The sequence below is a fragment of the Lontra canadensis genome, unplaced genomic scaffold (assembly GCF_010015895.1).
Source record: "Lontra canadensis isolate GAN:19392208 unplaced genomic scaffold, GSC_riverotter_1.0 scaffold142, whole genome shotgun sequence".
Lineage (NCBI taxonomy): Eukaryota > Metazoa > Chordata > Mammalia > Carnivora > Mustelidae > Lontra > Lontra canadensis.
In genome coordinates, this window is record NW_022631136.1 from 3,251,651 (window position 1) to 3,269,173 (window position 17,523).

A 17,523-nucleotide genomic window follows, 5' to 3' on the forward strand; every position below is an offset into this window, starting at 1 on the left:
ACCTGGTTACTAAGACCACAGTCTCTCCCCACTTCACTGGCCATTTGGCAGGACAAGCAGAGGGAAAAACAGTGAAAACAGCAAAGGGAATGATACTTTCCAGGCTGCGTGGTCTGCAGGATAGCACTTTCTCCTTTCCAGCCACAGTAGTTTGTTCTCTATCTCAGCCTTTCACGTCCACTTCATTTTGGGCTTGTCCAGGATGGCAATTTCTGTATGCATTTGAGAGAAAGAAAAATGGGAAGAGAGTAGAAAGTAGGGTAAGCCCACCAATGCAGGTTCTTCAGTTCTCTCTAAGCCCACTGTGGGCTAAACTTGGCCAGACCTGCCAGAGCCTGGCCCTACTGGTTGTCATTTCCTATGGCAAGATGTCAACAGGTAGGAGTGTGAGGCCACATTCCAGTGGTGGTGGCAAGGCCCCACCAGCCACACCTGGCTCAACACCCCCACAGACACAGGGCCCTGCTGAGGGACACTTGGCCTGTTCTGCCACAGATAGCAAGATAAACAATTAGGTTCAGGAATCAGAACACAATTTATTTTTAAGAAAAACAAATTGCTGTGCTTATAACATCCTGTGTAAACAGAGTAACCACCATACCATGGCATCTCTGGAATTCAGTGGCATTTCTGAGATTCATTCCAGCAAAGGCAACAAGTAAGTTGGACTCAAATCAAGTTCCATTTCCATCAGCCAAGAGTTTGGCTGAAGCATTTTACTGTCTCACATTTGATTTCCTGGGGATTAGGCACAATAGACCACAATTACCATCACCCTGCTCTCACCTTTTTTTGGTGTCTTCCTCTGCAAATACTGGATTTCCAAGATCAGACATTTACTGAGCAAGGCTCAGGGTTAAGTGTGGCATAGATCCTGTCTGTAGTCAAGTCTTAAGGGGTGATGATAATGGATGATGATGGTAGTGGCATCACTAAGGACTCCCAGCCAGGACTGAGTGACCTACTCACCATGACATGTTTATCTTCCAATGAAATAGTATCCTTCTAGAACGATAAATGCCAAGCATCTCCGAAAATCCTTACTCTTTTCTCCTGCTTCCTCTTCTTCTCTCAAATATCTGCTCACCTGTCCCCTACTACATACAATCGCCTTGTTTATGATATTCTCCTATATCTACAGGACATCACTGCATGACAGACATTGGGCTAAGTACTACATGTTGGATGGTCAGTAAAGTTTCAGTTCTGTCCTCAAGTTCTTAGCACTGCAAAGGAGACAGACATTAACACATAATGTAAATAAAATATGGCAACTGGTTTTTAAAAATATAAGCTCAGGGGCTCCTGGGTGGCTCGGTGGGTTAAGCCTCTGCCTTCAGCTCAGGTCATGATCTCAGGGTCCTGGAATCGAGTCCAGCATTGGGCTCTCTGTTCAGTGGGGAGCCTACTCCCTCCTCTCCTCTCTCTCTCTCTGCCTGCCTCTCTGACTACTTGTGATCTCTCTCTGTCAAATAAATAAATAAGTTCTTAAAAAAATATAAGCTCAGATCATTTTAGAGGCTCAGAAAGGGGGCACATTACCTAGTATTGGAAGAGACCTCTCGGATTGCATAATATTGCTTGGCTGAGAACCTCCTTTCCAACCAGCCCAAAGCAAGGTTGATTTGGGGTCCCAAAACCTGGACATCCCCTGCTGAAGAGAGCCACAATGATGCCCTCTGTTCCATCACGGAAACTTAATAAGTTAGCTTTAATTCCAGCTGTTGTAAATGGTTAGTATTCTTCATTTCTGATGGCTGAGTAATAGTCCATTGTATATATGAATATGATAAGGTTTAAACAAAGAAACACTAGATTATTTAACATAGTGTTTGTCACATAGTAAGTGCTCAACAAATGGTAGTTTCAACATTGGTAATAATAATATTAGTGAATGAGTGACTCAGAGAAGAATATGGAAGAAAACTGGACAAAAAGGATAAAGCCAGCCAAACATCCAACCCAACATTAACCATAGGGAATGCAACCTCACTGGATAAAATCTGCCCTCGAAAGATTTCCCCTGATCACATCTCCACGCTCAACCCCCTAATGACACCTGACATTTTACCATAAAAGCTTCATCTTTTCAGCTATAATTCTGACCCTTCCAACTATTTGCCCCCTACATGGAGACTTACATTGAACTACTATCAGATGTCTACACTCTAGTTTAAATGGATCGCACAGTCTTTCCTTGAGTTTGGCACTTAATCAAACACCTACTATTTTCCAATAGCTTTTCCAAATAATAGATCGTGCTTAATCCTCACAACACCCTCAAAACATTAGCAGACCAAAGCCATTTTACACATGGAGATACAGGTTCAGAAAGGTTAAGTAATGTACTTATGGCCATAGCTAGCAAGTGGTGGAGCCAAGATTCTGCCCCATGTCTCCTGAAACTGTTCGGTCACCAAAGTCTTGCCACAATGCAGAGACCATTTCAGATAATGACCTGGGTACAGAATGGAAGAGGCTGGGGCTCCAAAGGAAGGAATAGGGCTCAAAGGACACACTGCCTGTTCAGGATGACTCTGGCCTGCCCCTGAAGGAAGACTTAGCTCCTGAGTCTTGGTGCTCCCCAGGTCCATATTGTTTCAGCAGGACAGAGCTGGGCCTACTCTCACAATGGAGCCATTTCCTACCCTCAGCTGAACCTGAGGCCCAACTCCTATACCAGAGTCTGTATTTCCCAGGAAGATGTTTGGAACCCTCCAAAGGAAAATAGCAGGGCCTATGTTGTAATCTAGGGCTTCCAAAACCTCAGTAATTCATGTTCCTCCTTCACAGTTTTTCCCATATCCATGTATTATTAATACTATATTAATCCTTGCATTATTAATACTTTTCTCTAAATCCACTATTTTTACTTTGCCAAATTTATTTCAAAAGGTATATTACCACCATATTACCTTCTTTTATCTTATCCTAAGCAATAATATCCATAAAAATCATAAATCTGAAGTGCTTATTCTAATACATATTAAACATAGTTGAAAAATATAGATAAATATTTCTAAAAAAATTTCAAAATTTATAAAAATATAGCCTTTGTATTCTATTCATGGCAGGAAGAGATGGTTAAAGGAAAGATTTACTTTGACAATTTATCCAAATTAGCAAATATAGGAAAATATTAAAACGATTAGGATCTTTTGAAGGTCAAAAGTAACTTTTTTTTTTTTTTTTAAGTAAACTCTACTCCTGATGTGCGGTTCAAATTTGCAACTCCAAGATCAAAAGTCACATATTTTACCCACTGAGCCAGGCAGGGGCTGCCAGGTGCTTGTTTCTTTTTTCTTTTAAAAGTAATCTGTATTCCCATGATGGGACTCAAACTCACAACCCTGAGATCAAGAGTCCATGCCCTATCTGCTGAGCCAGCCAGATGTCCCAAAAGTAATATTTTAATATTTTATTCATTCTTTTTGCAAAGTTTTATCATCCAGTTACATATTTATATATGTCTAATAAATATTTTCTATCCCCATCCACAATCTCAAACATAAACAAGCCATTTTCATTTTTTTTTAAAGGGAGAGATGTAGAGGAATCTCTTTTTCTCTTCATTCTCAAATGCTCAAATAAGTGATTATATTTCCAGATTCTATTTCCTAATCTCCTCTCTTCAATTAAAAATATTCAAACCATGGTCCAGTGTTGAAATTTGGTTCTCTCATATATTACCCAATAATTGTGAGGTTGATATTATTCTGAACCTTACTTTAAGGTAACTCTTTAAGGTAAAGTCGTGTGACTTGTCCCAGATTCCAAGACTATTTAAGGCACTAACTCAGGCATCAAATACATGGCCTAGCACAAACATCAGCAGTTTTGTAAGTGTGGGGAGAAAAATAGTACATTATTACAACAAGGAATGTTTGTGATTCATTAGTGGAAAGCACACCTCATTTTATGTAACTCTTCTGTAACCCATATAGGATCCAGCAGGGATTATGAGGAGTAAAATGTCTTAATTAATCATGGAGAGCAATTAAACACCAAAGGATAATTTAATTAGATATTAATATCGATCATATTGAAATGAAATCACAGCAATAATTCAGAAACCTTCTAAAAACCTTCATAAAACTTCTAAAATGATGTAATATCCGACTATCTCCTTCTTTGGGGATCAAATGGGTCTTATAACTTCATGCAGTTGCCAGAATGAGATCAGATAACCCAAATTTGGGAAGGGAAAGAAAGTCAGTATTTTGGCCAGACTCAAACTAGTAGTGTTACAAAACCTGCAACAATTCTCATGCCCTTTCTACCCTCCTTTTCTTTCTTTCTTTCTCCCTCTGTTCTCCATTTCATTCTTTCTTTTTTTCTTTCCTTTCAATAAACACTCAGCGCCTGTTTGTCCATAGGCTCCAGGTTTACTAAGAGCTGCAAATGCCATCTTTGTCCTCCAGGAGCAAACAATCTTGTCAGGGAAGTGAAAATAGGACAGAGACTAAATATGTTCCCCACCCAGGCTAAAACACAATATCCAGGCCACTGACAATTCCAGACGTGGGCAGATGGAGAGTACATCATTCATTCCTCCATTCTACCAGCATCTACACCAGGCTATGCCAGGCATGTGCTGATGCTTGAGATGTGGGACAGTGAACAAGACCCAACTCCTGCAAGGAGCTCCCAATCTGGTGGAGGGGGCAGAATTACCATGCTGCAGATAAGGTGCTCTCTCAATCAGTGGGGTGTTGAGTAAGGTTTCCTGGAGGGATGATGTCTGATAGAATATTAAAAGGAAAATCAGAGTTAAACAAACCAAGGAAATGGGGCATGAACAGATTCAGGAAAAAAAAAAAAAGAGAATATACAAAGCCATTAAACACAACCAACTCAGTGGGAGAGAGGATCATTGAGTTTGTCTGAAGCAAAATGCTTCTATAGGAAAACAGTCAGATGTGGGGAGTACTGAACCACAAAAGGCCCTTTGGACTAAAATATCTGGGCTTTGTCCTGATGTGGGGCAAATCTACTGCCATGGCTAGAGACACAAATCATGGAAAATGATGTGGGTCAGTCTCTGAGGAGACTGAGGCTGTCTGACAGCAATTCCAGGGCCAGGATTCCCAGGAGAGAGAGAACAGGTTCTGTGAGGAAGAGTCTGACGTGAGGAGCAATACTGAAGTTTGTGGAAAGGAGACAGACACACATATACACAGACATGTATACCCACATCACACACACACACACACACACACACACACACACACACACTGATGTATGCACACATGACATGTACATGTGGACATTTGTATACATGCCACATGGACACGTTGACATGTGCACATATCACACATGTCTACACACATCATACACAGAGAAACATGTATAAGCATATAACATGTACATGCAGATATGTGTACATGAATCACACATGGACACCTACACATCACTCATGGTGTACATACATCACACATGCACACCCATTCACATCCACATGAAGGTAACATTAGAGCCAAAGCCCAAAGCTGGAGAAACCTATCTACAGTTTTCACTATTTACCAATCCTAACTCAAAACCCCACTTCCAAGAAGGCTTATCCACTGGCTTCTTTTCTCTACATTCCCTTGTCCCTCAGGTGCTTGGCTATCATTGAATTCAAGCATCCTAAATGATTTGTTTTCCAAACACTCTACTAAACTGCTGACTCCTCTGCCCTGACCCCTTGCTGCCTCCCCACCCCGCAATACACTAAAAGGTTTGCAACACACAGATGGCGATAAAGAATAAAATGCTAAGTGAAATAAGTCAGTCAGAGAAAGACAAATACCACATGATTTCATTCATGGGTGGAATTTAGGAAACAAAACAAATGAGCAAAGAAAAAAAAAAGGGAGAGAGATAAGCCAAGAAACAGAATCTTAAGGATAGAGAACAAACTGATGGTTATCAGAGGGGAGTTTGGTGGGGGATGGGTGAAATAGGTGATAGGGATTAAGATGTGCTGGAATGGAGTGGGGTGGGAGGGATGTATCATGGGGGAGGTGGCTGGGTGATGGACACTGGGGAGGGTATGTACTATGGTGAGCTCTGTGAATTGTGTAACACTGATGATTCATAGACCTGTACCCCTGAAATAAACAATACATTATATGTTAATAAATAAAGTGAATAATAAAAAAAAAAAGAAAGCAGTGCTTTTTGATGAGCACTGGGTGTTGCATGGAAGTGTTGAATTACTATATATACCTGAAACTATTACACTGTATGTTAACTAACTGGAATTAAATTGTTTTTCATATTTCCAAGGCTATCCTGGCCCTGAGAGGAGAAGTTGGAGACAAAATGAAAACAACATTTGAGGGAAAAAAATGATTCTATGAAGTGGGAGTTAAAAGGAATTGAGGCACTAGGTTCTACACAAAGAGAGGGGAGATGAGAAGTTTAAAGAGTTGGGGGGTGGTCCTCATGCAACTAACATTTCTCCTCACTTACTATATAGCCGCTCTGTGAATATAAAGGAAGATAAAGTCCCTGCCAACTATCTATCAGGGAGACGTCTAATCAAGACCCAACAAAATTCAATAATGAGTTCTCAAGGGTACAGAGGGTACAGGGCAGCTGGAAGATTAGGAGTAGGCAAAGGAGCACAGCCACTAAATCTAATGGTTAAAGAGACTGTGGAGGGACATGGGAATATGTGCATGATAAAAATGTCACATGGAAAATTAGCACCCAAAATAGGAACTTTACAGGAAAAGAAAGTATAAAGAAAGGGAAAAAAAGATCAAGATTAAAATACTCAACAAAACTTAAACAACTAGTTGTACTTAAAACACTGGAATTATCCATAATTTTTTTTTCTCTGCTTTTCTTCTCTTTTTTAAAAAAGATTTTACCTACCTGGGGCACCTGGGTGGCTCAGTGGGTTGAGCCTCTGCCTTCAGCTCAGGTCATGATCTCAGGGTCCTGGTATCGAGCCCTGTATCAGGCTCTCTGTTCAGCGGGGAGCCTGCTACCCCCCCCCCCCGCTGCCTGCCTCTCTTCTTACTTGTGATCTCTCTGTCAAATAAATAAATAAAATCTTTAAAAAAATAAAAATAAAAAAGATTTTACCTATTTATTTGAGGAATGGCAAGAGAGAGCATGAGCTGGAGTGGGGGTGAGGGAGAACCAGGCTCTACACTGACCAGGGAGCCTGATGTGTGGGCTTGCTCCCAGGACCCTGAGACCGTGATGTGAGCAAAGCCAGATGCTTAACTGACTGAGCCACCCTGGTGCCCCTCTGCTTTGCTTTTCAAGTTATTCATGGCAAGGTTAATTGGGTTTTGTTTGTTTTGTTTTTCATTGCATTTTATAGCAAAATGACTTATTAGAGGGTAAGGGACCAGTTTTCACCACCAGGGGATTCACTGTGTGAACATTCAGGAGCCAAAGTAATCCTTGCTCTGAGACCCAAAGTGATACATGTTAATCACAGAAGGATCTAAGGCAACTCTGGCCTGCCCACATGCTTTTCTTAATCCCCTGCAATTACATCCACCCTGGGCAACTCTGCAAAGGTTACTCATAGCATATGCCAACTTTCCTCACCCAGCTCTCCTGCTAAATCCCTCCCTCCTCCTCCACAGCAAGCTCAGGTGGGGGGAAATGCTCTTGTTGAAGAAAAGTTCCCCAAATGCCTTTCACTGGAACCCAAAGCTAGCACGCAGGGAGGTCGGAGAGCTTCTAGGCTTTTTTTCCAGGGACTATTGACTCTTGTCATCCCACCTAAGTTTCTTTCCTGTCAATGCCTCCGACCCTCATTTCTCCCTCCTCTCTGGTCCAGTGGGGGGCCCTGGGAAAGAGGCGCCCTGGGAAGGAGGGGCCAAAAGGAAACCAGTCAGAAGTCAGATTGGCTTTACAGATAGAGAAATTGAGGTTGGGGGTGGATAATGCCTTACCTAAGCTTTAGATCACAGAACTCCCAAGACCCCAAAACCTCAGAAAAGGAAAGATTCTAATCCCTAACCCTCAAAACAGACCAGACTGGCAAACCTCAGAAGTGCCCCTAGTCCTGCTTCAACCCCCTCCAGAAAGCTCTAAGAAGGTAAGACCCAAGGGATATTCTGAAAAATAAGAATCAGGAGGTGATGGGGGGAATCAGGCACCTTGGATGAAAGATGGGAGATGGCAAGGGAAAGCTGTTTGCCATGTCCACTTTATTTAAGGTACTTTCTATGGAAAACTAAATCAGATTGCATTTACCCTGGGATATGAGACTAAATTCTCATCATCTCCTTGGCTGATGAACAAGTATTTATCAAATACTCTAAGTTAGATGGAGATATGAAAATTTAGGAGGATCTGATTTTTGTCTGGATGATGGTCCTAGCCTGGAAGGGAAGGCCCTAGGAATCCACACCAGATGTGAATGATGATTCTGTAGTCTTGGAATACTCCAAGCACATCAAGGGAACCAGTAAAGAATTCAATAGAGAGCCACTTACCAAATCACGACCATTCCCACTTTCCTAAGCAGTAAGAAGGTTTGCCATAAATCCACCCAATTTCAGCAAGTTCAGCTATTGAAATGAGTAGGATAGTTTGAAGAATGAGCAAAAATTAAGGATAATCAACAAGTCTGATAAACAAGCTTTACTGTTCAAGACAGAGACTGGACCTAAATTCTGGTCTTCAGTAGCAAACCCCATTAACAGCCTGTGCGTCAGAAAGGCCACACCCAAAGCCCACTGTAGCCCCAGGGAGTTCCTGAGAGAAGCTTGTTAAGTATTGAAATTTGAGACCAAAGTCGAAAGGGCACTTAACTTGTTTCGGGTTTTCAATGACCCCAATAAAAGAGAAGTATATTGGAGATAATCATCTAAAACAGCATGCCCCCCCAAAAAAATTTGGTTTGAAACTCTAGAACAAAGCCTAGAGGATCATGTACTTTTTCCTTCATATCCTATTGATTTCCAGATTCTATTTGAGTTGAGAGTCAGTTAAAGCAACATGGATTATCCACTTGAAGATATCAGTGGAAAACCAGTGGATTATTAGGAATTATCAGTGGATGGGCTGGGCCAACATTCTGGAAACACCAATTACCACCACTCACAAAAGTCTTAAAAGGCTTCCCCTGACACTGCCTATCTCCCAAGCAGGACTAGGGGCCCACAAAAGCTGTTCACTGCTCCTCCCTGCCTATAAAATTTCTGTGTTAGCTCAGGCTGCAGAGCAGCTGCGTAGCTGTGGAAGGCCTCCATACCAGCAATATACTTCCAGGCCCAGAGCCTATAGCACCCAGGCTCAGGAGCTTCTTTGAACATGTTTGTTCAACTATGAGATACTTTTACTGTCATTTTAACTACTCCTGGTCTCACTGCCAACATGTGGAGATGTTGTCAGGTGAAAGAACAAAGCTTCAGCCTGAGTTTACAGTAGGCAAAGCCCTGAGTGGGGAGGACAGAGACTCAGGGTCTAGTATCAGCCTTGTTATATGGCTTTAGGAAGTGGTTTAGCCTCTCTGGGCCTTGGGTTCTTCATCTACCCTCACCAATGGTAAGAGCCAGATGACCTCTACATGTCCCCTCGGCTCCTGCAGTCCCCCAGTAAAAAGAACTGTCCTTGTGCAGCTGGGAACGTCCACGAGAGCAAGCTCTGTTCTCTGGCACCAAGAGGGTGTGAACCTAAGCCTGACTGGAATGTCATCCCCTCATTCTGCTTATATTGATTCAAAAAGAAGAGGAATGTAATACTTCGAAAGAATGAAAGATTTGGAATCCAAAGGACTGAATCCTGGCTTTGCCGCTTAAAGGTTGTGAAAATTTGAGCAATTCCATTAGCCTCCACTGGTTGCTTCCTTATCTGGGAAATGAAGATATCATTGAGCACATAGGACCCTTGTTTTTGTTGTTGTTGTTTAAATATTTTATTTATTTATTTATTTGAAAGACAGAGAGAGAGATAGTGAGAGATAACATAGTGGGGAAGAAGGGGAGCCTGCAGGGAGCCTGATGTGGGGTTTGAACCCAGGACCTCAGGATCATGACCTGAGCTGAATACAGACACTTAACCAACTGAGCCACCCAAGTGTCCCACTCAAGAGCCTTGTGAGGAATGGACAAAACACATGCTGCAGCAGTCCATAAACACCAGAGTCTGTCCACACAGAAAGTGTCTGAGCCAAGCCAGTGAGCTCCCTGGGCACACTGGGCTCCCTGGGCACATCTTGCATGCATCTGTAAGTTATTCAGGAGTGCTAGAACTCAGTTGTGAGCCTCCTTCTTTTGCAAAGATGAACTCCAGGAGCACCCAAAAGAGTCATTCAAGAGTCACCATGTCCAGAAAAAACCCCAGGATGCTATGAACTCTCTTTAAGTCTTAGGGTGTAGAATAAAGAACTAATAGGGGCCTGGCTGTCAGGAACAGTTATAATTTGAAAAAGGAAACAAGGCTCCTGGTTGTGTCCTTAGCAGGCTGTAACTTGTACAGTTGTTCCTTAAGAACTTGGAAAGGGAAAGTGTCGAAGATGGAACACATGGATGGATGAAGCTGGGGAAGCTTCCTGAAGAAGTAATTCTAGCAGCTGTGAACCACTACAGAGGTGTCCTCCCAGACTTCTAACAAAGACAACCACCTCTCCCAACTGTTAACCCTAGAGGGCTGGAGAGAGGACCAAAATGTAGCCCAGTGTGGGTGGTGGTGCCTGAGGCTTCGAGGCACTTTCTGGCCAGGTCTTAAAGAGGAAATTTTCATATCAAATGTGGACAATGTTAAGGGCTTCCAAGCTTTATGCCTGCCCTACCAGTGCTCCTGAGCCCTTGCCCTGTGTCCATTTTATTCTTTACAAACTACCTGTTGCCCTTTAACCCTCAGTTAGGTAGTTTGTTAGCTCTCAGTCAAGAAAATGCATGTGTGTAGCTTTAGATGCTTAAAGACTGTGATGAGCAGGCTTCTGTCAGATTGGGGCTCTTCAAACTCAAGAGCTGTGATCTCCCCTCAGACTGAGGATTGCTTGGGACAGGGACCGTGTCCCTCCTTGCACTGGGGCTATTAGTCAATAGGCATTAAGAATTTCTTTCATTTCCACTAGGATTTACTGAGCAGCTATTAACAACTAACACCACACTAGGCACTGCTGTGTTTGCTTTACAATCCATTTCCTCTAAGAGTACAGGTATAGGCAGGAACCAAGATCTAATGTGAGGCTGCAGAACTCAAGCATGCTAGTAAGCATATATTCAGCACTAAGTGCTTAAGGTTATAAATCTTAAAAATATGACATGTAAAATTTTATAAAACCAAATACTCAAGTATAATAATTCTACAACATCCCATCATTTCCTCATGGATTTGTTGAAATACGATCATCAGTTGGTGTCCACACAGCATCTTACTACATCTGGTCTAGAGAGAGAAAATGGAGAATGAGGTTCATGTATTCACACCTCAGACAAGGTTAACTTAGAGCCACAAGATCTAGCATTGTTGCCAATACCATGTTGCATTGACCTTTTCTACATACTAACAAAGTAGATGAGCTCGTTAAAAGGGTTTCCTTATTAAATGCCATCTAGGGTGGCAGGGGCAGTCATGGAGTATCTCTCTTCCAAATCCACCAAGGTGATCTGTGCATAATTTTTGACAAGGCTTCTGACTCTATTAATGTTCACTGTAGTACCTAGTACACTGTTGTTGGCTGGATTAATGAATAAATTCCTAGCATCTTAAATCATAGAAAGCAAGAAAATATCATATATTTCTTTTAAGAACATGGACCCTCCAAACTGACATGGGCAATGGGTCACTTGCACTTGAGGTTCCCAGACATCAGAATTTCAGAGTAGTAACACCTCCCGCAAAACAATATGGTAACTGTTCTATTTTTATTTATTTATTTATTTATTTATTTATTTTTGGTCAAGTGAGGACTTAAAAGAAACAACTACAACCTCCTGGAGCATCCATCACTTTTAAAAGAAATGATATTTTTAACACACCCAAAAGTAGGAAGGCCATGATTTCAAAATAAAAGAACTTTCCTTCTCAAGGATGCACTGCTGACATCCTTTTACTTACATTTACCTCCAGACTAGAGAACACACAGTAATAGATCAACACAGGCCCACAGATCAGTGCTGGAACTGCACATGGTCTACACTTTCTCCCCTTCTCTAGTGCTGCCCAACTAAATAAAACCATTCTTTGTTATACCTGTGGCAATCTAGTTGGAGCCTGTTTCCCTTCAAAATCTCCCTGACACCTCACCTTCAAGCTGAGAAACCTGCTTTCTTCAACAGATCCTGGTTTTTCCCTTTTGGCTATTCTCTTAGGAAGGGAGCATGTGGGTTTACCTGGGTTCATGCCATCCAAACTAGAACAAGCACCACAAGTTTCTGAAGACCACAGTCTAAACAGGATCACTTGATCATTAAGCCACCATAATTAATAGTCAATTTATTATTGGCACTGTCATTGCAAAACATAGGTGGGTGGAACAAAGCTCAACTGACATTTCTTAAACAATAGCAATTGGGTTCTGATGATGAAAGAAGGGGGGCATGCTCTTCATACACAGAAGTGATACTACTCATCCAGGGTCAATGGAAAATCTTTGAGTATTTTCTTACTGAAGAACTTGCCTCTAGCTATCCATAGACTTAAGACTTTCTGGTCTTTCTGTCCAAAGGCAGACCAAGTTGGAGGCAAGACTGTGCTATAATAGGAGAGAATAAAAAGAACATAATCACCTACAGTTTATTGTAACTATTCCTTCTTCCCGAGTCTATGAAAGAAACATTACTATTCCTATTTGTGTTTTTTAAAGATTTTATTTATTTATTTGACAGACAGAGACCACAAGTAAGCAGAGAGGCAGGCACAGAGAGAGGGGGAAGCAGGCTCCCCACTGAGCAGAGAGCCCGATGCGGGACTCGATCCCAGGACCCTGAGACCATGGCCTGAGCCGAAGAAGAGGCTTAACCCACTGAGCCACCCAGGAGCCCTACTACTCCTATTTGATAGACAGGGTAACTGGTCATCAGAAGCCTACTCATTCAATAATCAACAAATACTTACTGAGTGCTTCCTATGTTAGGCACCAGGTAAGGTGCTGTGACTTTGTCCAAGGTGACACAGCTGGCAAGTAGCATACGGAGCACCCTAATCCGGACACCTAAATTCAAGTCCTTTCTATTTCACAGCTGCCTCTTAGGCTGAGGTCATTGTTGCCACACAAGACCGCAGGATGCCAGGGCCAAAGGGCCATGGTAGGAAGGACCACATGATAGAGCTCTTTAGCTTGTTCCTCTGCATGCAAAGTATCAATAATCACTTTTTTCAGACGAATAAATCTCCAGGAATAAATCAAAGTAGATATTCATGTCCCATTAGTTACAGCCCTGTCCATGGTGTGAAGCCCAGAACTGGGTATGGGGGACTCATACATTCTCTCAAGCTAGTTTCAAGACAAGAACACTTTAGTGAACCACACATGAAACCCTGGGGGAGAAACTTTAGGCAAAAGAGGGATGGGTTCTCTCTAAAGTTCCAAGGGTTCCAAGCAATGGGATCAAAAGCCAAAGACTAGTTCCCACTTCTTGGACTAAGGACTGAGATCTCCAGTGTGACTCTCTTGGGCCACCTCAAGAGCCAGAGACCTAGGTCTCATGGCATGTGCCCTTTGCCACAGGTTTTGGAAACAATGTCTGCCATCCACTTTGGCTAGCCATCCCTGCTGCTACATAGTTGCATCAGAGATGCAGACTAGGCTGCCCATCTAGAGTATGCAAAAATCTTCATGAATGGGCCACCCTGTGCCTGTAATCAACAGACAGGTGGGGCGGCAGCCATAGGTCACATAACTGAGTCCAAATATGAGAGGTAGACCCAGATTAATAGATGAGTCAGGGCTCAAGTGTGGTATAAAACCTTGGAAGCTCCAGAGCTCTTCACATAAGCCAGCATCTTCTCTCCTCACTCAGCCCCTGGTGCTTCAGGTAAGTGTGAGTTCTCCTGGCTCTCATCTTTCCAGCTAGTCTTCCCCAGCCCTGCTCAGGCTAGGTGGACCAGGGCACAGACCTGTAAGTCCTCTCTTCTCTTTGGAAACTACAGGATCTCTGCCTTTCCAACTGCATTCATGTTTAGAGGTAATTCAGGTTGGAAGTTGGGGGCTGAGCTGCTGCTCTACGGAAGGTATCTCTGGTTTTCTGGCCAGAATGGGAATTCCACAAAGGCAAGACTACGTTCTGTCTCTCTGGCATCCCAGTAGGGCCAGGCAGTGATGGGCACACATGGACATTCTGCAGACTACCCCTGTGAATGGGCAGGATGGACCTCTTGCTCCTGTCAGGAGGAGAGGCTGAGTCTTACTTCCAAAGAATAAGGGAGAACTGGGGGAGTAATTCAGAGAATGCTGCAGATGGGGGAGATTTGGGGAGCCACAGGAACCTGGTACCAGTTTTTCAGAGATGTTCTGAAAGAGAAATGGTATGAGATACTGGGACACAACTTCCTACTAGTAATGGTTGCCTCAACCAAGCTTGGATGTAAACAAAGCCTATATCTTCTGGTCAGAGATGCTGGTCCAAAGGACCACTGGGTCTTTTCCCCTATGTCCAGACAGGACCAGGGGTGGGAGGGGGTAGCCTTTTCTGATAACTAGCCCTGGTATCATGCCTAGGCTCAAACCAAGAATTTGAAATAAGAGCGCTTTTTTTCCCCCCTTAAAGATTTATTTATTTTAGGGGGGGGAGGGGCAGAGAGAGAGAGAGAGAGAATCTTAAGCAGACTCACTGCTGAAGGAGGAGCCTGCCTCTGGGCTAAATCTAACACTGAGATCATGACTTGAGTCGAAATCAAGAGTCTGACACTTAGTTGAATGAGCCACCCACCATGGCATCCCTGAACTAAGAGCATGTCGGGTGGGGAGCAAAAACCTCTGACATTCAGACAAAAATCCCCTACCGTAGGTGGAGGTTTGTGCTAATTTCTATCTGTATTCAGAGAATCCGTGTTGGGAACAGAGACCTGAAAGATGAAGTGCTCTAACCCTCTCATTTTATAGAAGTTGAGGACGGATAAGGGAGTGTGGGTCATTTGCTGCCAAATCACACAGCAGATGCCAGAGGCCAAGCTGGGAGAGAGAAATGGGCAACACTACTGGCCTATTTAAAGCTTGGTAAAGACTTTCTGAGGGGGAGTACAACTCTTCCGAAAGCACTAATCCTAAGAGTCCCATCTGAGAGCTCTCCCAGATCTCAACAGAGGGCTTCAAGCCAGGCCCAGACAGTGTTGCTCTGAGGTTGATGGGCGTTTCCAGGGCTGCATGAATGCATGCAGCTGCCTCCTCCGCAGCATCCTCTTACGGCTGGTCCAGTGATGCTCTCTGCTCTCCTTTCAGGGTTCCATTCCTCCTTAGACAAGATGTCTCACCAGAAAAAGCAGCCCACCCCTCTACCCCCAGTCGGCTGCGGGAAGACCTCAGGCGGCGGAGGCGGCGGAGGTGGCGGCGGCTGTGGCTTCCCTAGCGGCGGCGGCGGCGGCTCCGGCGGTTGCGGCGGCGGCGGCGGCTCCGGCGGGAGCGTCAAGTACTCCGGCGGCAGCAGCAGCTCTGGCTGCGGAGGCTACTCTGGTGGTGGCGGCGGCGGCGGCGGCGGCGGCTGCGGCGGCGGCGGCGGCGGCGGCTCCGGAGGCTGCGGAGGAGGTTCCGGTGGGAGTGTCAAGTACTCGGGGGGTGGTGGCTCCTCCGGGGGTGGCAGTGGCTGCTTCTCCAGCTCCGGAGGTGGCGGCTCGGGCTGCGGGGGTGGCTCCTCCGGGGGCGGCGGTGGCTGCTTCTCCAGCTGCGGCGGCGGCGGCGGCTCCTCCGGCTGCAGCAGTGGCTGCTACTCCGGCGGCGGCGGCGGCGGCGGCGGCGGCGGTTCGGGCCAAGAGGTCCAGTGCCAGAGCTACGGAAGCGTCTCCAGCGGCGGCTGCGGGGGCAGCGGCAGTTCCGGCTGCGGCGGCGGCTCCTCCGGGGGCGGCGGCAGCTCCGGCTGCGGCGGCAGCGGCGGCTCCGGCTGCGGCGGCGGCGGCGGCGGCGGCGGCTCTGGCTACTTCTCTCAGCAGACCACCCAGGCCTCGTGCATGCCTCAGCAGAGCTACGGAGGGGGATCCTCCGGAGGCAGCTCCGGCGGCGGCTCCTCTGGGGGCGGCAGTGGCTGCTTCTCCAGCTGCGGCGGCGGCGGCGGCTCCGGCTGCGGTGTTGGCTCCTCCGGGGGCGGCGGTGGCTGCTTCTCCAGTGGTGGGGGCGGCGGCGGCTCCGGCTGCGGCGGTGGCTCCTCCGGGGGCTGCGGTTCCTCCGGGGGTGGCAAGGGCGTCCCGATCTGCCACCAGACCCAGCAGAAGCAGGCTCCTACCTGGCCAAGCAAATAAGGCCCGTTAGACGCCGCGGAGAAGAAAGAGATGGAAGTATTCTCCGTGAGCGCCAATGGGCTTAGCGGTCTCATGATACTGCCCTGATGTTCCCAAATCCTTCAGGTGTCAACACCCGAGCCACTGAGCTCTGGGGCTTCATCTTGTTCTGCAGTTTTTCCTCTTTGGTTTCTGTACAACGATCTCCCAGCCCCGGTACATCCTCAGTCAATAAATTTGAAATTCATGAGAATTTCTGCGTTTTCAGGCACCTTTGTAGCTTCCAAGTTCATTCATTTTATTTCGTTCATCTTTCTTCCATTCACTCATTCATATCTACATTCATTCAACAAATGTATTTATTGGGGGAAAGGTGGGTGGAGAGACGAAAATCATGGAGGAATGGCTGGCAACCAATAAACAAAGATGTGAACTCTCTGGTTTATGCCTGAAGATGGTGAGCTGAGCCCCAAACACAAAGATCCTGGGAAGAGATTTCAATAAACAGCTCCTGGTGGGTTGGGTAGTCCCTGTGGGTTTTCTTCTTGAGCTCAGTGTTTTTTAAAGACAAGTCTGCCCTGGGGAGATGCTATCTCTCATAGTCCATGTCACACTCTTCAAGGTCTGAAAGCAGGGTGGTTGTACATAAGAAGGACTAGCTTATGCTACCCAGACTCACAGGAGGATGAATAATTGCATCAGTTATTTGTGACCCTCTATAGTGTGTAACAATGTTCAGGAGGCATCTGTAAGAAAGACAAGATGTAGAGGAGCTGTTTCCTGCTCTCTTAAAGGAGTTTCACCCAATTTAGGAATATACAGCATAAGTGTATGCAATAAATGCCAGTACCAGAGAGGTCATGGGGAAATACAGGAAGTATACCAATTAACAAGGAAGAAACTACAGTTGCTCTGTTAATTGCATAGCTTTCAAAAGAGATGCAGAACATTTACCTGGTCAGGATCTCTCCAGGCCCTGTTTCATATGCTAATTCTACTAGCTCTAGGTAAATGTTAACTTATTGATTTACTCAGAGCAAAACACCTGCTACATCAAAAAAACAAAGTGCTCTCCCTACCCAGTCATTGCTGAAGATAGAAAGACAAATTATCCCTCCCTGACTCTTCCATTTACAGAATCAAAACAGGGAGCAGCTTTAAAGACTACAGTAGTCTGACCACTGCATT

The 17,523-nt window shown here is 44.9% G+C and overlaps 1 protein-coding gene across 1 annotated transcript; it reads left to right on the forward strand.

Annotated features, from left to right (window-relative positions):
* The first annotated feature begins 13,781 nt into the window (after window positions 1-13,781).
* LORICRIN (loricrin cornified envelope precursor protein) lies at window positions 13,782-16,588 on the forward strand. Its single transcript, XM_032843565.1, has 2 exons — window positions 13,782-13,943; window positions 15,347-16,588. Exon 2 carries the CDS (start codon window positions 15,370-15,372, stop codon window positions 16,354-16,356), a length of 987 nt encoding a protein of 328 aa, XP_032699456.1. The 5' UTR covers window positions 13,782-13,943; window positions 15,347-15,369; the 3' UTR covers window positions 16,357-16,588.
* The last annotated feature ends 935 nt before the right edge of the window (window positions 16,589-17,523 follow it).